General features: G+C 44.3%; 1 protein-coding gene across 1 annotated transcript in view; it reads left to right on the plus strand.

Annotated features, from left to right (window-relative positions):
• MGLL (monoglyceride lipase) overlaps window positions 1-20,820 on the plus strand; it is a 362,041-nt gene that overhangs the window by 245,022 nt on the left and 96,199 nt on the right. Inside the window, exons 4-5 of the mRNA XM_069206256.1 lie at window positions 9,677-9,813; window positions 19,735-19,845. Coding sequence (XP_069062357.1) covers window positions 9,677-9,813; window positions 19,735-19,845 — 248 coding nt within the window. The remainder of the gene's footprint in view (window positions 1-9,676; window positions 9,814-19,734; window positions 19,846-20,820) is intronic.

Raw genomic sequence — 20,820 nt, forward strand, 5'->3', positions numbered from 1 at the left:
TAGCATGGTCGATCAAGTGGATGTGATATTTTTGCAGGATGATATTTCGACCATTATATAGTGGTAGAACTGCTTGCAATGGTGTCGTATGGTCGATCAAGTGGATGTGATATTTTTACAGGATGATATTTCGACGGTGATATGGTGGTAAAAACTGCTTGCGATGTAGTAGTAAGGGCGATCAGGTGGATGTGATATTTTTGCATAATGACATTTGTACGGTGATATAATGCCAAAACTCTTTGCAACGTAGTGGTAAGGTCGATAAAATTAATGTGATATTTTCGTAGGATATTTTGAACATCATATAGTAGTAGAACAGCTTGCCAAGTAGTGGAAAGGTCAATAAAGTGGTTGTAATATTTTGCTAGGATGATATTTCAACTGCAAAATAGTGGCAGAACTCGTTGCAATGCAGGGGCGTGGTCTATTAAGTGGATGTGATATTTTGGTAGGATGATAGTTCAACTGCAAAATAGTGGCAGAACTCGTTGCAATGCAGGGGCGTGGTCTATAAAGTGGACGTGATATTTTGGTATGATGATTTTTCGACCATGATATAGTGGAAGTACTGAATCTCGGCCTTCCTCATGCATTGGGATGCCAATCCATCCTATGTTTGTGGTCATCATTGCAGAGAAGGGACCTGTGTAACGCAGGCTTCTTTAAGGGTCTAAGGCAGTGGTTCCCATCCTTTTGATTTCTGTGGCCCCCCACTTTATCATTACTGGAATCCGGGGACCCCCACTGAATCTTTATTGGAATCTAGCCCCCCCCCCAATGAGTCATTACTGAATACTGGGGACCTAATCTGTTAATATCATTTAATTTTCTAAGCAGTCGTGGACCCCCTGAGGAGGCTTTGCAGACCCTCAGGGGTCCACAGACCACAGGTTGGGAACCACTGGTCTAAGGAATCGCTTCTAAACCTTGCATCTGTAAAGAGATGAACAACACAATAAGAAAATGAATCAGGGTCAGGAACAGAGGAGGAGGAACCCTAGCCCCTGGGGTTCCAGACTACCCACAGCACCTCAGCTGTCCAGTTCAGACCATTTTCCCATTGTGACTGGCTCGGCGGTTTCCTGTAGCATGAGGGGAGGTCGCATTTTCACTAACATATACACTACCTATGGTCATTTCGCAGGTTTGAATTCTAGTGCATTCAGGCGTCAGTCCCATAAGGCGGCTGCCTTGTAAACAGAAAAGGCCCAGAAAAAAACCTTTTCTAAATAGAGTTGGGGGAGGGCATTCTGTGGTAATGTGCTATTTTGCCCAGTATGGCAAACAACATTCCTGAGTTTGGGAGCTGCAAGGAGCCATACATAAGTTGTGATTAGTTTTCACCCCTCTGAATTTTTCATTGTTCTACACTTGTGGATAAGATTTGGATTTTTTGCATTCATTATCACAGTATTGGCAGTTTTGCCCTGATCCATAGCCGACAGAAGAATGCACACTGAAGTACTCTGCCAGACTAGGCAAAGATGGCGGCCCAGGAGACTCGAGTGATGTAGTTTTATCTTCCTTTAACTGCGCCGTGCTCAGGACCTGAAAGAGGTCAATACCCTGTCAGAAGCTTTGTCAATTAGAGCTGCAGTCGATGCAATGATCCCTTACTTAATTACTGATAAATGCTTTCCTCTCAAACTAAACAAGTGTCGAGGCACTTTAATGGCTCCATTAGCCGTCACTGGGCCTGGAGGCGTATTTGTAAACAATAAAACTGCAGTGATTCTGCCTGCACTCAATATTGCATCTACTAAGGCTGCGAAGACATTTCTCCAGGTTTAGTCTGCAAGAAAGCGGTCTTTTCCAAAATCATTTCTTGTTAAAAGTAATTTTATCGCTCCAGCTTGGGCCTTGGCGCTTTGTAGAAAGGAGATGTGAAAGGGAGAGAATGAGCCTGGCTGCAGCATGTCATCTTACAATAGTAGTCATAACAATACTTTTTTTGTACAGTGCAGTAAGTAATAGGCCTTACTGCAACCCACTGGTACTCTATTTACCTACCTGGGGAAGATGGAAGGCTGAGTCTGCCTTGCTGGGATTAGAACACGTGACCTGCAAATCATTGCATGTTTCAGCAGCGAGCGTAGATAGTTTTTTGGAGTCAGTGGTTCATCGGTTGAGATGTCTCGGGCCAGTGAGTTGATTTAGATGGACACGACATCTGGAAACAAGGTAAGTGTAATTAGGACCTGGTCTGGTGGCTCTGAGGACCAATTCTTCCACTCTGAAAATGTGTATTTGACCTCTTGGCTACATCGTCTGCCTCTCTGAGCACTTCACCACCACCAGGACCATTTTCCACAAATGCAGGACCACCATAACCAACTGGATGAGAAACAACTGCCTGAAGCTTAACATGGACAAAACCAAAGTACTACTCTTCAGGAACAACTGCAAGCTACCCATGACATCCCAGGTCAACACCGTTTCCTCTTCCTGCTTCTTCATCCTGCGCTTGCTGTACGAGATCTTCAAATGGCCTCCATAGAGCTCAAGACGCGCGTCACTCGAGCACTCCTTAGCGGCCGACTAGAGTACAGGAACGCTCTCTACTCAGGAATTGCAGCTCACCTCCTCCACAGACGCAAGTTCATACAGATCGCAGCCGCTAGACTCGTCGTCAACCTACCTAGACAAACCCACACGAACTCTCACCTCAAGCAACTCTACTGGCTCCCGGTGCAGATGTCTCCTCAAGCTCCTAACCCACGCATACAAATTCCTTCACAACTGCGACCCTGCTCACATCAACCACCGCCTGAACTTCCACCAGCCCGCCAGATACCTTTGCTTCACCTCCCTCGCGCTCGCTTTCAACCCCCGCATCCGTCGATACAGAAGCTGTGGAGCCTATGCCAATATAGTCTGGGAAAAATATGGATATCAGATTTTTTAGATGTATTTTACATGGTGATAGATTGATCTCTCGCAAATTGTTCTTAATTATTTATTAATGTGTTTTGTATAGCTTAAGCTTGCTGTGTTTTGCCCACTTTGCAGTGATGGGAGTATGTAGAGGGCAGCACTGCCATAAGGCGTAAGGTGGAAAAGACAGAGGTTGACTCTTACGTTGGGGGCATTTGTGATCTCCTCGGCACCCTCATAGGGGAGCTTTTGAAGGGGATACGTTTTCTCAATGTTGCCTTCAGGGAAAAAAACAATATATATGTGTGTATATGTGTGGTTGTGTATATATATATATATACATCCAAATCTCACCACTCCATAGAAATGAAGATATAAGCTCTTGCAGCTTTAAGTGTTCAATTCATGGTGTATTTTGTTTAAATGTGACTGGTATCATGGCACCCGCTATCGTAATCAAGGTCCAGAAAGGACCAAAACGGGTAGCTGTGTTATGCCTAAATAAAAGAATTAAACTTTTAAAGCTGTGAGTGCCAATATCTTCATTTTTTTTGGAGTGGAGAACGTTGGATTTAGAAGCGTGCAGCCCGTCACGCTGTTACTGGCACAAAAAAAAAATATATATATATATATATATATATATCGTCCCGTGACTCCGAGAAACTCAGAATGACAGAGGTGAACCTGTGATCAAGGAGCTTTCCGCTCCGAAATGCGTCAGGTTGTTTGTGTTGCCAGAGAAATCATTAAAGCGCATATGATGCACACCCGAGGTTACGGCTCACCGGTCTGTCATTCTGAGTTTCTCTGAGTCACGGGACGACGGAATTTGTGGTATTTCTAACAAGGGTCGCTCCCTTGCCGTTTACCCACCGCTGTGAAGCGGCCAGAACTCAGCGCGCAATAAGTGTGTATATATATATATAGATAGATAGATATATAATGGGAGAGAGAGAGAGTAAAATAAATATTAGCAGAATTATTTTATAAGCATTTATTAGGTCGAAATAATGGAAATCCAAAATAAATGTTCTAAATTAATAACATCCAAAATTATAACTGTCAAAATAGTGACTCAATCATTTATTTACAAGCAAAAACCAAAACCGTTCTTTTTGATACTCAATTTTTTTTTGTTGCTAAATAGAGCTTTTACACAGGTTGTCTGAGGTGATCCCTCTGAGGAAGCTTCTTTCATTAACCACCTTCAACTTTTCTCAGGGAATATTACCTTGGAAAGTTGAACATCAAAATAATTCCTTGGCAGTCTGATGTAGAGCTGTATCTTGCAAGAGAGATGGCATTTACTGATTTTGCTTCAGGCTTTCTCAAGAGCAAAGTGACTTTTAGAAAAATCTGCTCTATCACTAAACTGGAGAGGGGGATCTCACTGCTGCCAATTACTTATTACATGGTAAGCTGGTACATTTTTAAAGTGGTATGTTCAGACACACACTTTTTCTTTCAAATTGCTCTGTAATGCTTTTATCATTAGTCTCGAACACAGCAAATGTTAGGACACACACTTACAACACACTTTAATCAGTTAACAGTTGTTCTGCCACACACAGCTCTTTAAAAGTGCTCTGTTGTGCTCTGTTCGCTGACCCTTATGAAGATGAGAAAGTGAGATACCTTCTATTAGAGCATGGTTCAAAGGACGTTCTGTGAGAATAACATGCCTAGCACTTAGAAGTGGGAGAATAGCGCTATGCTGTCAAAGTTGGATAGAACCTCAGAGGTTTTGGTTGAAGCATGTAAGCATTGCAACACAAAAGGGAGATCCAGAAAGCCACAGAGGACTGAGTGGTTATTGCACATTAAAGGATGCATGCTGGGAGGTGATCTGATGGTTTGCATCATGGGGTACGCGGGAACACCCCTTATTGGTTCCGTGGGCCTCAAACATCCAGAAAGCAACAGGTAGAGAAGGATTTCAGCATTATCTTCCTCGCTGCCCTCTGACAAACACTTAACAAACAGCTCTACAACTGCTTCCATGTGACAGATGTCTGAACATGTGTTTCTACCACCTGCTTCTACTTTCTTCAGGGAAGAATTCTGTTTATTTATGCTAACAAATAATGTTAAGCTACTTGGTAACGGAAATTTTAAAGTTCTAGATGATAACTTAAAAAATAATTTGAAAAGGATCATTACGAACCAGATGAGTGAAAAATGAATATAAAAAAATAGAAAATTATTGGCTTGTAATTATTCTTACACCCGTGTTTTTTTACATGTTTTGGGGAAAAGTTTTTATCGGAGCTTTTTGAGGTTGATTTTCTTCAATTATCTTTTAAAGCAAACTAGCTTTACATAGACCTGCCCAATTCCTAAATTATTGAGCCAACTTGGAGATAGTCAGGGCACTCAAGGACTACTACAGCAATCTTCTATTGAGGTCTCAATCCTCCTGATGCTTGTACGCAAACCAAGCCAAATTAAAATTAAGTTGTTAAAGATTTGCTAAACACCGGGGCTATATTATCAAAGACAGTTGTGTCTTACTTCAGGCGTAAAAGTGACGTACTAATACATTTCCAGGAAGCAAAATGCTTAGTACAGGAAAAAAAACATTTTGGGGTCGATTATGACTTTGGCGGTCGGAAAAGCTGTCCGCTGAAGTCCCGACAGGCAGATTGCTGCCATTGCAGCCGCCTTCCCACGGGCCCCATTACGAGTTTCCCATTGGGTCAGCGGCCTACAGCATTGTCTCTGGCTCATAATAGAGCTGGCAACAATGCTGTAGTGCCTAGGGTGCATCACCCGTCACGATGTTCACTGTCTGAAAAGGACCTTTAACAAACATAGTCACCCTGATAGATGGGCTATAAGGTTATTAGAACATTCCACCCACTCTGGGTAAAATGCAAATTAAAAAGGGAGAAACAGAAAGTCAGGTACTGGAATGTTAAAGTAGGAGGCCTATACTAGACATTATTGGCCCCGAGCCGAGTCAGTCCATCGTCAGTTCAGCCCCACACATTCCATTGTCCCAACTTGATTAATTTGGCACTAGTTATAAACAGACCATACAATTTAAGAGTTGCTTTGTTTACCTTTAAAAGGGAAGAAAACTGATGTTTAATAGTGCTGCTATTTAAGATTTATTGCGTTTACCAAATATCGATGTTTCTGTGGGCAGTTGTTGTTTACCCTGATTATAATTGAAGAGATTTGTTATCTCTACTAAGTTCTGTGCTTTAAGTGAGATGGTTTGGCTTATTCAACAACTGGAATGGAGGGGGCTATTTTAGTTTCTAAATCCTGTGCTTCAAGAGTGTTATTTTTGTTTCTTGGATACTCTGATTTTAGTGAGCTCTTCTTCTTTACGGAATATTAAGATTTAATCCCCCCATGTGGTTTGGCACATACTGTGATTTAATATAATTGTTTACTTCCCATTACACTGGGAGAAAGAAAACCAATCTTGTTTCCATTATTCTCTCACTTAGATGAGCTGTGTTCATTTGCGATATGGTGTGATTTAAGCAAGTTTATTTTGTCAGTTTCTGTGATTTTACATGTGCTGCCATTATTTCCCATGTTAAATGACTTCAGTGAGATTTTGTGTTTCCCAACTATTGAGTTTTAAATATTCTAGCTGCTGCTGTACCACAAACACTGTGATTTAAATGAACTGTTTTGTTTCCAATTTTCTGCAATTTTAAGTGAGTTGATTTTGTTTCCCAAATATTAATATTTAAGTGAGATGTTTTTGTGCATCATATTCTGTGATTTATATGAGGTGGTTTGTTTTTCATATTTTGTGATTTAAGTGAACTGTTTTGATTCCCATGTTTTGTAATTTGAGTGAGCTGTTTGTTTCCTGTAATCTGTGATTTGTGAGCTGTTATGTTTCCGATATTCTGTGATTTCATTGTGATGTTTTGTTTGCTACAGTCTGTGAGTTAGGTGAACTTTTTGGTTCCCATATTCTGTGATTTAAGTGAGCTGTTTTGTTTACTGCAGTCAATGATTTAAGTAAATGATTGTTTCCCATATTCTGTGATTTAAGTGAGCTGTTTTGTTCCCCATTGTCGGTGATTTGAGTGAGCTGTTTTGTTCCCCATTGGCTGCATTAGAAATGGGGTCTCTAGTTGGCAGTGGTTTAGTTGGCACTCTAGTCAGAGTAAAGGAGCCACACAGCTAAGATAACCCCTGCTCACCTGAAAAAAAAAAAAAAGTCCAACATGCACAAGTAAAGTTACGAATTTTCAAAGATGACATCTTAGTATAGTGGTTAGAAACACAATATCTCCAACTCGGGCTCTCACGGCGTCTTGACAGAGGCGTTACCAACAGTCTGAAGCCATTATCAAGGGAGTGTGGGCTGATCCCTGAGTTACATGGACCCCAGGTACAGTACCTTGGAAAACGATGAGGAAACAAAGACTTGGATGGAGTTGAGGAGGTGAGGCGTCGCTGGAGCCTGTGTAGCGTTGGTTCCTCACTCCTACCAGGAGGTGAGGCGTCAGTTCCTTACTGCGGGGGGAGGTGAGGTGTTGGTTCCTTACAGTTGCATGGGAGATGATGTGGCATCACTGGCGAGGGATCTGTTCCTTACGACAAGGCAGGATTGATGAATCCAGAAGGTCAAAATGCAAGGCGTTGACTTTGCGGTGTTGCGATCATACCCTGGGGCCACAGGTGCTGCGGCAGAGGCGGGTGACATGGGTGACATATCACTCGGGACTCACACTGTGGCTGGACTTTGTAGGCGCTGTGGCGGTGGGGGGGCCCGTTTGTAGTTGTTGTACTCAGTGGGGACCACAGCTCCGGTGCAGGCGTTGGTTCCAAAGTCGCTCTTGAGTGGATGTGCTTAGTTTCTTCTGGGTTGCACCAGAGTTCACATCCAAGGGCCCAGAAACTAGATTTGGCACCACTTGGCAAGTCAGGACTCTTAGCAAGAGACCCAGGCACTGACAGGGGAAGTCTTTGATGGGCCTGAGACTTCTTAACATGAGGCAAGTTCAGTTCAAGCCCTTGGAGAACCTTGGAAAGCAGGCTTTAGAAAGCAAAGTCCAGTCCTTTCACTTCCAGGACAGAAGCAGCAGGCCAGTACAACAGAGCAACAGGCAGAGTGGTTGCCCCTCCTACAGCATTCAGCTCGTCTTCCTCTTCCTAGCAGAATGTCCTCAGTCTGGAAGTGTTCTAACTTTGTGGGATCAATGGTCCAGTACTTTTACACATTTCTGTCTTTGAAGCAGGCAAACATCAAAGAGAAGTCTTTGTAGTGCACAAGACCCTGCCTTTTCCTGCTCTTGCCACAGACACTCTCCAGTGGGCTGGAGACTGCTTTGTGTGAGGACAGGCACAGCCCTATTCAGGTGCAAGTGTCAACTCCTCCCCCCACTGTAGCTCAGGAAAATCCATCAGCCTAGTGATGGGCAATTAGGATATGCAGGGCACACCTCATTTCCCTTTGTGTGACTGTCTAGAGTGAATACACAAACAGCCCAACTGTCATCCTGACCCAGACGTGTATTCAGAAGCAGGCAGAGGCATAGAATCTTTAAGCAAGAAAATGCCCCTTACTAAAAGTGGCATTTTCAAACCTACAATTCAAAAACCAACCTCACCAAAAGATGTATTTTTAAATTGTGAATTCAGGGACCCCAAACTCAAAATCTCTATCTGCTCCCAATGAGAAATTACACTTAAAAGATATTTCAAGGCAATACCCTTGTTATCCTATGGAAGAGATAGGCCTTGCAATAGTGAAAAACGAATATAGCAATATTTCACTATCAGGACATGTAGACCACATCAGTGCATGTCCTACCTTTTAAATACACTGTACCCTGCACATGGGGCTGCCTTGGGTCCACATTAGGGGTGACTTACATGCAATCAGAGGGAAGGTTTGGGCTTGGAAAGTGTATGCACTTGCCAGGTCAAAATGGCATTGTGAAACTGCACACACAGGCACTGCATTGGCAGATCTGAGACATGTTTACAGGGCTACGAATGTGGGTGGCACAATCAGTGCTGCAGACCCACTAGTAGCATTTGATTTACAGGCCCTGGGCACACCTAGTGCACTATACCAAGGACTTACTAGTAAATTAGATAAGCCAGTCATGGATAAACCAATCACCAATACAATTTAGACAGGCAGCATATGCATGTTAGTACTGGTTAGCAGTGGGGAAGTGCCCAGAGTTCTAAAGCCAACATAAACAGGTCAGAAATAATTGGAGGAAGAAGGCAACATGCTTGGGGATAGCCCTGCAAAAAGGGCCAGGTCCAGCAGTCTATGATTTAAGTGAGCTGTTTTATTTCCCTTTTTCTGTGATCTAAGAGACCTGTTTTGTTTCAAATATTATGTGATTTAAGTGCAGTTTAGTTTACAGTAGTTTATGATTTAAATGAACTTTTTGATCCTCATATTCTGTAATGTAAGAAAGCAGTTTTGTTTCCCATATTCTGTGATTTAAGTGTGCTGTTTTGTTTCCCATAATCTAAGATCCAAGTGAGCTGTTTTGTTTACTATAGTCATGATTTAAGTGAACTTTTTGTTCCCATGTTCTGTGATTTAAGTGAACTTGTTTGTTTCCCATATTCTGTGATTCAAGTTAGCTGTTTTGTTTACTGCAGTCTATTATTTTACTGAACTGTTTGATTCCCATATTCTGTGATTCAAGTGAGCTGTTTTGTTTACCATAATCTATGATTTAAGTGAATGTTTTGTTTCCCATATTCTGTGATTCATTTGAGCTGTGTTGTTTACTGAAGTGAGCTGGTCTGTTCTCCACCTTCCATGGTCTAAGTGTGCTTATTTTGTGCCCCACAGTCGGCCATGGGCAAAGCGAAGGAGACCGTATGGCAGTCTCTGATTTCCAAGTGTTCGTCAGGGACAGCCTACAGCACATCGAGCTCATGAAGAAAGAACATCCAGGATTACCTCTTTTCATCCTTGGCCACTCCATGGTAAGCGGCTCATTTAAGCCTCCGCGTCTCATGTGGCAGCTGCAGTAGAACACATCTGCAGCTCGTCTTCTGGATTGTGGAAAACAATGGAACATAATAACCCATGCGAATAATGAGCGCAGTCCAAAAACTAGGGCTTATTAGACATAAAAACGGTGGAATGGCTAGCGGCTGCGCGCACAGCCATTATTGTGTATTTTATATTCATTTCACTGCTCAGCAGCTGTCGTGCAGTGCATTCCCGCGTCCATCTTTCATAGCAAATGGCAAAATTCACAGTCTGCTGGTCTACTGGATGTTCAGGCTATATTGTTCATATTAGTCTGATTTATTACAACACACTAACAATAGCATCATTTTTAAGGTACCTTCCTGGGTTGCATTTCACTTTTGTTAGACTATTCTGCATTCCTGTCTCGCCTACTCCCAACTTGTAGCAACAGGGATAGACTATAAAGCCTCCTTTGAAGTGGTTATGAAAAATGTAACTAGTGCGCTGCTCACGAGTCCCCCTACTGGGCTATCCTAGTATAACACCCCAAGCTCAACCAGCCCCCTCCGCTGCGTGCCTTACCCTTAGGTTCTCTTTTAAATATTTCTTGGATCTTTTTCTTTAGTAGGATTTCTCTTTCTTTGAACAATTATGCATTTTTATTTCCATTTTTTGCATGCGTTTTGGTGTTGCCAGGCTTCAATCCTCTGGGTGGCATCTCTCAATGATTTCTCTGGGCCTTTATCCTTTATTAGGCATTAGGCATGTGGCTGCTTCCTGAGCCACATGAGAACTTTTAGACCTTCCCGTGCAGGGTGGGTGAGTGTGGTTTGTGCCTAGTGTTTCTTCTTTTGCTCCCTACCGTCTTCCAAGATTCCATTCAGGTGGCTCGGAGGCCGCTGTTGGTGAGAAACATTGATGTAATTAGAGGTAGACACATGACTGGTCAGTGACCCCCAAGACTCAGTTGGAATGAGCATTCCTCCCTTGGCAGCTTCCCAAGATGGCGGCTGGGTGTCATGAATCAAGTAGGGCCAACGATGGAGCCTAAAGTATCCGATGAAGAGCGTTCCAGTGGTGCTCCAGTAGCTCTCCGTACTTGGGAAGGTCCCTGCAGGGTTTAAAGACATGGCGCAAATGCACACCAGCCGGACTGAACTTACCTACTGGAGACTTATTGTCTGCATGCTGACGGGGTAGGGGCTGTGATGGCTCATCGTGCTACGCCCCCGTCACGGAGGCACTACAGAGCTTGACGACTAATAAACGGAGTCATCTGATAGGTCTTTGTCCAATTGTATCACACTTCAGAGCGGACGCACAGTCTCTTCTTGAGCAAAACACCCCTTAGTAAGCGGGCACATTTGGCGCATGTGCTGCCCTCCCCAATAAAGGTCTTGATCTCAGTACATTTTGACTCCCCAGCATGCATGGAAATGAGCTTTGCAGTTGTTCTGCCACACATAGCTCTTTAAAAGTGCTCTTTTGTGCTCTGTTCGCTGACCCTTATGAAAATGAGAAAGTGAGATACCTTCTGTCAGAGCATGGTTCAGAGGACATTCTGTGACAATAACATGCCTAGCACTTAGACGTGGGAGAATAGTGCTGTGGTCTCAAAGTTGGAAAGAACCTCAGAGGTTTTGGTTCAAGCATATTAGCATTGCAACACAAAAGGGAGATCCAGAAAGCCACAGAGGACTGAGTGGTTATTGCACATTATAGGATGTATGCTGGGAGGTGATCTGATGGTTTGCATCATGGGGTACGCGGGAACACCCCTTATTGGTTCCGTGGGCCTCAAACATCCAGAAAGCAACAGGTAGAGAAGGATTTCAGCATTATCTTCCTCGCTGCCCTCTGACAAACACTTAACAAACAGCTCTACAACTGCTTCCATGTGACAGATGTCTGAACATGTGTTTCTACCACCTGCTTCTACTTTCTTCAGGGAAGAATTCTGTTTATTTATGCTAACAAATAATGTTAAGCTACTTGGTAACAGAAATGTAAAAGTTCTGGATGATAACTTAATAAATAATTTAAAAAGGATCATTACGAACCAGATGAGTGAAAAATTAATTTAAGAAATAGAAAATGATTGGCTTGTAATTATTCTTACACCCATGTTTTGGGGAAAAGGATTTTCTAGAGTTTTTTTAGGTTGATTTTCTTCAATTTGTCTTACTAATGAAATTAGCTTTACATAGATCACCCTAATTCATAAATTATGGAGCCAACTAGGAGATATTCACGGCACTCCAAGACTACTACAGCAATCTTCTACTGAGGTCTCAATCTTCCTGATGCTTGTACGCAAACCAAGCCATACGAAAATGAAGCCAATACTCAAAGGTAGTTGTGTCTTACATCAGGCGTAGAAGTGACGTACTAATGAATTTCCAACAAAAAAAATGTTTACTCCAGGAGAAAAAAAAAGTGTTGCGTATGTCTTCTTGACTGCATGCTGACGGGGTAGGCGCTGTGATGGCGCGTCGTGCTACGCCCCTGTGGCACAGGCACTACAGAGCATGACGACTATTAAGCTCAGTCATCCAATAGGCCTTTGTCCAACTGCATCACACTTCAGAGCCGACGCACGCTCTCTTCTTGAGCAAACACCCCTTAATAAGCGGGCACATTCAGTGCATGTGCTGCCCTCCCCAATGAAGGTCTTGAGCTCAGTACATGTCGACTCCCAGCATACATGGAAATGAGCTTTGACTGGCCAGTCACACCATATCTACTGCACACTTGTCTGTCTGTCCTCCCTGCTCTGTACTGACAGATAGAGGTTGGCCTACTCTGATTGGACATTGGTGGGACATAGATTATAGGTAAGGTTCACGGTTTTATGGTATTTGTTCTATTAACATTGCTGTCTACATTTATCTGTATTTATTTTTTTGCCATTTTATTGGTATTTATTGATATTTATTTTATGTTTTGAGAATAATTGGAGTTGTAAAATGGTACATTTCCACATGTATTTAACTGATGAACATGCACTCATACTTTGATGCTGTGGCATTTTAGCAAATTAAGGAGCCAAATATAACAAAACACTACACCGACAGTTAAACTTTAGTGTTATATACAAATATGTGTTAACACAAGGAGGAGTATTCTTTGGGTGATTGGCCTTCCTGTGAGAGTTGATGATTTCAACACATTGGTGTTTTTGGAGCACTAAATGTCACAAAGGGTGGATCCCTTAAGGATTGTCAATAGTCTACATGATAAAAAGAGGGCAGAGTACCAAGTGCACCTTCAGTACCAGACATGGCAAAGTTCCTACATTATTGGAACCATAATCAGCTGCCTCAGAAAGTGAGAAGAGGGTCACTCTACTTTAAAATTAGGAGCAAGGGGTTATGATCTTCCAACAGCAAAGCATCCTTTGGCAAAGTGAAACAGATATGGATAGAGATGGGGCTGAAGTATGTGCTCCTATTCCTGGAAAAGCTGATGGTAATGGTGAACACTGATTTTTAACTAAGAACTTAAAAGTGTGCACCGGGGAGAAGTCCATGTTACAAGTAGAGGCAGTCAACACGCATCCAGTAAACACCAGGGGTAGTAATTGCAAACACCCAAGAACATAAGGGCCCTAGCAAACAGACCAAGATGCAAATAGGTGCAGTGCAAGAGGGTACAAGCAATGGGAGCAGCAGAAGTACTTCAAGACAGGTGAGCAACAGATGACTATAGACAATCCGCGTAACAACTCAAAACCTGATGCAGGCCAGACTCACTCTTCGGCCGGTGAACACACCAATGCCACCATTGACTCAGAGACTGGCTGATGAAGAGATAACATTGATGCATGAAAACTGAGACTTTGGTTGACTGGGCAGGAGAGTGCTAGCTATCCAGCAGCTAGAAAAGAAAGTACTGCTGAGAATTGTTTGGGATTTTTATTAGACCTGAGAGAGCCTGGCGATGACCATGAGAATGAACAGGCCTACAACTTTCAGCCCAGGAGAGGGATTGATTGGGAACTGGTTGCTCATTTTTTATGTTGGTGGATTCTCGTTGTTTATGTGGGTCCGCTTGCTATATGAGATTTATTGACAGAGGTATTTAGAAACAGGGTTTTGGCATTGAACTGGGGTGCCTAGATTTAGCTATAACCTTCCGGAAGTAAGCATCTCATTAGTGAAGAAACTGAGGCAGTAGGGCAACTTTAGGGTATCACGGTGGATGGCGTGACCCATTATCTCGCACTATGCATATCTCACACACGCTGCTGTTCTTGAATGAAGGCTGTGCTGAGGCTAAGCAATCCATCAGGACACTTGACGTGTTAAGTAGGGTGTCTGGGTGAACTGGAACAAGTCCAGTTTTTTGTTGTTACGCCCCAGCAGAAATGAAGCATGGCTGCCAAAGATCTGTTGCAGGTTAAGAAGGGAACCTGCCATGACTCGGCATCCTTGAGTGCGGATTTACCTTATAGAAGCGGATATCCTTGAAGGTAACATACGGCCTGCTCCGGCTTCAGTGAGAAGCGGGTGGCCTTTGGGAGATCACTGGTACTATCAGTTGCACAGAGGGTATCCGTGTTGCAACTGCTGAACTACTTTGGGGTCTTACTGATATGACTTCCAAGAGCGATCTTCTGCGAACCTGACACTATACTACTAGACCTGGTGTGGGGCCCGGGAAGGTACAGGGTGGTGTTTCCTAAACTCCTACATCCACATGGTCGATGGAGGACTGCCTGTCACTTTTGAGTTCATTTTTATTTTGCGGTACAACTACAGTGGGCAGCACTATGGTTGGACGCAAAAATACTGATGTCCTGAGAAGACATAGGGGGTCATTCTGACCCTGGCGGTCATGGACCACCAGGGCCAACGACCGCGGGAGCACCGCCAACAGGCTGGCGGTGCTCCCATGGGCATTCTGACCGAGGCGGTACAGCCGTGGTCAGATACGGGAAAACGGCGGTGTCCCGCCGGTTTCCCGCTGCCCAAGGGAATCCTCCATGGCGGCGCTGCAAGCAGCGCCGCCATGGGGATTCCGACCCCCTTACCGCCAGCCTGGTTCTGGCGGTTTTGACCGCCAGAACCTGGCTGGCGGTAACGGGTGTTGTGGGGCCCCTGGGGGCCCCTGCAGTGCCCATGCCAATGGCATGGGCACTGCAGGTGCCCCCTAACAGGGCCCCACCAGGATTTTCAGTGTCTGCCAAGCAGACACTGAAAATCGCGACGGGTGCAACTGCACCCGTCGCACCCCTTCCACTCCGCCGGCTCCATTCGGAGCCGGCATCCTCATGGAAGGGGGTTTCCCGCTGGGCTGGCAGGCAGCCTTCTGGCGGTCGCCCGCCAGCCCAGCGGGAAACTCAGAATTACCGCGGCGGTCTTTTGACCGCGCAGCGGTATTCTGCCGGCGGGACTTTGGCGGGCGGCAGAGTCAGAATGACCCCCATAGTGAGGATTCCATGATGGAGGACATGTCTAGTCTGCTCCTCAGACTTAGAGATAGGACAGATGCAATGCTGCAGTTGTTTGGGGGTTTCAGTTGTTGCTGGGCACATTATTTGCAACAGATACTCGCAATGACACAGTGCGCTCCAGAGACACCTCGACCACCAATGCTTGTTTTCTAGAGCAAAGGGATTAAGACTCCATTAGAAGTTTGTGAGGAGAGAGGTTTCGGGTGGTGGGCAGCTTATGTGAAGTTGGTTCGTCAAGGCTTCGGATCAGTGTGGTGTCAGTACCGTACTGCCTGTTACTTTTATAATCTAAATATCCTTAGGCGGGGTTTGTCACAGGTAAATTCACGAACCTGGAATTAGCACAAGGGAAAAGACAGATAGCGATGAGCTGGAAATCAGCGTGTTGACCACTTTTAATTGGATAGAATTCAGACAAGCTGACATAAGTACACTTGTGTAGACATGAAATCAAAAAGAACACAACATCCTGCCTGTGTCCAAGCCTAGGCCACTATATTAACTGCCTTTTTGTTGCAGCATGCAGACGTCGACTCACCTGAACATTGTCCGGAGAGCGGTGGTGGGCAGTGTGTATTGTGACCACTAGAAGGATGACCTGCAGTGGTTAGAAATAGGTGCAGACACTGACAACCAAATCAGATCTAGAATATCCACTTGGTGTAGCTTGAATACTGATGAAGACAGTATTAACGAGGGGGAAATGTTTTCTCAATGGAGAAAACAAAAGTGAGGGCCAAAATGGTGCAGCCATGCTACTTTGGATTTTGAGACCATGTTTTTCCTCGCTTTGGTCCTGTCTTTTCTGCTATTAAAGACCAACTCATTCACGTACTGTTTCTATCTGGAGAAATGTGGGGAGCTGGAGTTTAGGACTTTTGCTGTTATTGTAGTTTCTCATAGTTTTTGTGTTCCTTTCGTAAGAGAGTGGCGCAAAAAACGTTTTAAAAATAACCTGCAATCACGTGGAATTGTGGCTATTTTAGAATTCAGAGGGCTGTTAATGACATAAGTAAACTTAGATCTGGGGTGCAATTTAAAAAATCCATGGCTGTGCGTTATTCTCTTTTCATTTTAATTGTCCTTGTCAAGTGAGGCGTGATCAGTACACAACAAACTCATCGTCAGCAGTGACCCTTTGTTGGTCCTAGGTATCACGGTGTTTAAATAAACTACAAAAGATATATATATGTGAGCAGACGAGTGTAGGGATCAGATCAGTATTTCACTTTTATAGATCGGGATACAATTACTAAATACAGATGTAAACCTTGTTGGCAGTTTCTCTTTTTTTCCATTTATTATTTGTGGAAGCAACTATTTTTTTCTTTGGGGAGACCTTGCGCAATCTTTAACCACCCCCGAATTCGGAGGTTTTCCTCACAAACTCCATGCAGCTAAAAAGCATATAAACAGGCATTACAGGAAGCTTAAACATAGGAATTGTAAGACGAGCAGATCTGGTGTTGTAAATAACGCTGGGAAGAGGACGACCTTAGCAGCAAACCTTTTGTTGATGTCCTTCTGTGAACAAAATGCACACACTTTGTTTAGCTAATTTTTCCTTTTAAGAAAAAATAACATGAAACTTGCCATATTTCGTCAGTTTTCCAGAAACAACCAGAGTAAATCACAAGCCCTGAGTATCTTTAAAGTCCCCAGCATGTGTGGACTTGAGAAGGCATATTTTGCTTGGATACAATGTTTGGAAACATGTTATAGAGGCTGGTGTCATAAAAAAGGGCATCACATTAATAGGAGTGTTTAGGTGGCTTTAGCATTCAAGGGGTTAAAGCATGGGGAGGGCACTTGAACCCTACTATGTGCTGCAGACCTGCCTATTGACCCACTGTGTTCTTCACTGACGCATGTTCGCTCTCCGCCTACTTTTGTCACTTGCGGTGTGGCTGTGCTGCTCAGCCCAATTAACTGCCCCGTTTCTTACCGTATCCCTGACCTGCCCACAAGGCCTATTGTGAGTGGTCTGGATTTTCAGGTGATACTTTCTATGGGAACTTCTGTTACAGCCCCCCTTGGAGTTAAGAGGCCACTGTTAATGACAGCCTTATTATCCAAAGAGAGGAAGGAGGGACCAGGAGCACGTCTAAGGCCCAACATACATGCTCCCTACGTATACGTATAAGCAAAAGGTACGGTGTTCCTATTATAGATGTGGAGGAAACAGACCAGAGGGAGCTGATCAATCAAGTCAAATTGATCTGATTAATCAGAAGCAAGAGCCCTCACACACCCTGATGGGTGTCATGCTTCATCGTCGGCCAACTTATCGTTGGGCTGGTGTTGCAATGCCCAACGGGCCCCTCGAGGGGGCGCTTTGCTGGAGATCTTTTAAACATTTCAAAAAGCTGTGATAAACCGTGCGTGGAGGTGCAGTGTGTGTAGATTAGTGATAGAGTGAGTTAAAAATGACTAAGAGGAACCTATATAGTCTTTGTCAAGCCAGTATCTCCTGTCATGAGTAGAAACAGTATACAGCGGCGTAGGAGGTAATGGGCCTTCAACTCAAATATAGTGAAAAAAGAGGGTCAACATGTTTGTTGCCAATACTAAGTCATGGTTGATCTAGGCAATTACAGGACTAAAAAATAACCTAATCTACAGCTGATCGGGAATGAGAATAGTGTGTTACAAATTACCCAATCATAAAATCACCACATGTACAGTGGTGAAAGAGGTACCCTATCAGTGGCGGCTGCCACGAACAGGGGTGGTGGGGTGGGACAGGGCGCAAATGGATGGGGGCGGGAGGGGCATTAAAAAAAAAAAATTAAATAGAAAAACAAAAAACACTTACCTTTGAGGGGAGACGCATTCATCTCCCCTCTGTGCTCTTCCCGGCTGCACAGGCTCCCAGCCAATCACGACGCTGCTGAAAGCAGCATCGTGATTGGTCTGAGCGGCCTGCTTCGCCACTCAAACTGGGAATGGGAGCCTTGGCATGTTCTCTACCCGGCTATTGTATACAGCCAGGTAGAGAACATGCAAAGTGCACATGTCTTTTTGGCCGGCCCAACACGGCCGGCCAAACAGACATGCACACTTTGTGTGCACATAGCCCTTCTCAGCCCTCTCCCTCCAGCCCAGCCCCGCCCGCACTACAAGGAAAAATAAAATAATAACGTAGTGTACGTTATAACTATTTTATTTTTTCCCTTTTGGGAAATTCAGCGAGGCGACGCTCCTCCACTAAGGAGGAGGAGCCGACCCTGTACCCTGCATGAGAAATTGCGCATTATCCAACCCTCTTGGAGTACGACACATGCCCCTTAGGTGTTGGCAGAGGACCGCACAAGCTGAGGTACAAAAAACATCCTGCATGAGAAAACTTGGGTGACCTACCCCGCTCTGTACCCCGTAACCCTGGAGCCTTACTGTCCACTCTTTCCAGCAGTCCTGCCTGCCCTTGTTGAATCCATTCAGTCTGCTGAGTTTATGTGTAGTCAAAAGGAACAGCAGCAAAACCAGCAGAGCTTTTCCCGAGAGTGCCAACCTAGTACCAGGCTCTGGCACCCAAGGTTGAGAATTGTTAATGTTCTAGCACAGTGGTTCTTAACCTTTTGTCTTCCATGGACCCCTCAGAACTACTTTTGGGAGCCAGGGACCCCAGCCTAAGAAGTTTCTACGCTTTCAACCTCAAAACAAGAAACAAATTACAGAAAAAGTATCAAACAAATGAAATTATGAAATATTTTATTTAATTTGCATGCATAAATCAAAATGTTAACGGGAAGGTTGAAGCTTTTCACAATTTGGCTTAGTATCTAAAAGACAAAGCAGTATAGCAGAATCTAGCATATCACTTGGTCTTCTCTGCTCCTAATACCTGCTCTCATCATGTCCGCACATACCTGGCCTCAATCGAGGACACTAAACATCCACACTAGATTCGGTTTGCTGTACCTGCCCTGCCCCCACAAATCAATCTAAGGATGCCAACTTTATTTTTAACCTACAGTTTAAATTCCTTCACAGTTAAAGAGCTTTTGAAGATGTTCAATTTTATTTTGTGTGGCTGTACATATACATGCCTTATTATTCTGCTAATATTCTTTAATTTTGAGATCCAGGGGGCCTCCTCAGCAGTGGCGTAGCGTGAGGGGTGCAGGGGGGGGGGGGCGGCCGCACCGGGCGCAACATCTTGGAAGAGACTAAATCCACGAGTTAGGGGGCGCAAATTACTTGCCTTGCCCCGGGTTAGGGGGCGCAAATTACTTGCCTTGCCCCGGGTGCTGACAACCCACGCTACGCCACTGCTCTTCAGCACAGTACCCCGGTCCTGATTGCTCTTGACTGAGCCTGGATGGGGGGTGGAGCTTCCATGTAGTTTGCAGCCACGCAATAGTGCCAAGATTCCTTTAAATAATACAACAGTTATAGAAAATGCATGTACAAGAAGTGTCAGATATGCTGCCAGTTAATTTATCTCACTACATGACGCTGCGTTTCTTTGCAGGGCGGGGCCATCTCGATCCTGACAGCTTCGGAAAGACTGAGCGACTTTTCCGGGATGGTGTTAATATCACCTCTGGTTCTTCCCAACCCAGAGACGGCGTCTACATTCAAGGTGACAATATGATCATTTGCCCTACTTTTTGAAGTTTCATTTTGGTTTCCGAGACGCGAACATGCGGGCTCCAGCAGGGACGGAAGGTCGCTCCCGGCGTAGAAGTATGTGATAGCTCGGCCATCAGACTTGTCCTGTCTGCTGGATGGACAGGTGACTGCTGAGAGGCCGGCATCTTGCATAACTTGTCAAGGGCTTGACGTGTGACGTAAGGACGTAGAACAGTGGCATGTCACCCAGCAGGCACTGGGCGAGGCGGAGTGACCACAAGCCTTCCTGCCCTGGCTGCAAGTCGGACAGAAAATTCTGTTTGTCCATGATGTCATTATGAGTTATATGAAGCTTATTGTACCTGGAAATTACCAGGTGTGATAAAGTCTGTTAACCTGGGTTAAATCTTGTCAGTTCAAACCCGCCAAAGGGAAAAAGCCGTGGGGCCAGATGTATAAAGCTTTTCACCAGTTGCAAATGGTCCAGTTCACAGAATCGCACCATTTGCAACTGCTAAAACGCTTTTTGGTATGTACCAATGCAAGACTGTGATTTGGTAACTTGTTACCGAATCGCAGTTTGGCTTTGCAATCCTATGTTCGCAAAGGGCGTGTTAAGGGCATCCCTTCCTAATTCCGAATCGCAGTGATATCTTTGAATGTTTCGTAACAAAAATGCAGTTGCAAAACATTTGCAGGTTACCACCGATTTCAAATTCATGGTAACCCATTTACAAATGGGAAGGGGTTACCAAGGGCCCCCCCTCCCCTTTGTGAATGTCTGTAAAAGCATTTTTTAGGAGCAGGTGACTGCCTACTCTTAACAAATGAAAAGAAAACTTTTATTTTTCATGTTTAAACGCATTCTGTTTTCCTTTAGGGAAAACGGGCTGCGCTTAAAATAAAAGATTGCTTTATTGAGAAGTGATCACAGACATGGTGGTCTGCTGACCCCAGCAGGCCACCATCCCTGTGGTTTTTGCAA

The sequence above is a fragment of the Pleurodeles waltl genome, chromosome 9 (genome assembly GCF_031143425.1).
Source record: "Pleurodeles waltl isolate 20211129_DDA chromosome 9, aPleWal1.hap1.20221129, whole genome shotgun sequence".
Lineage (NCBI taxonomy): Eukaryota > Metazoa > Chordata > Amphibia > Caudata > Salamandridae > Pleurodeles > Pleurodeles waltl.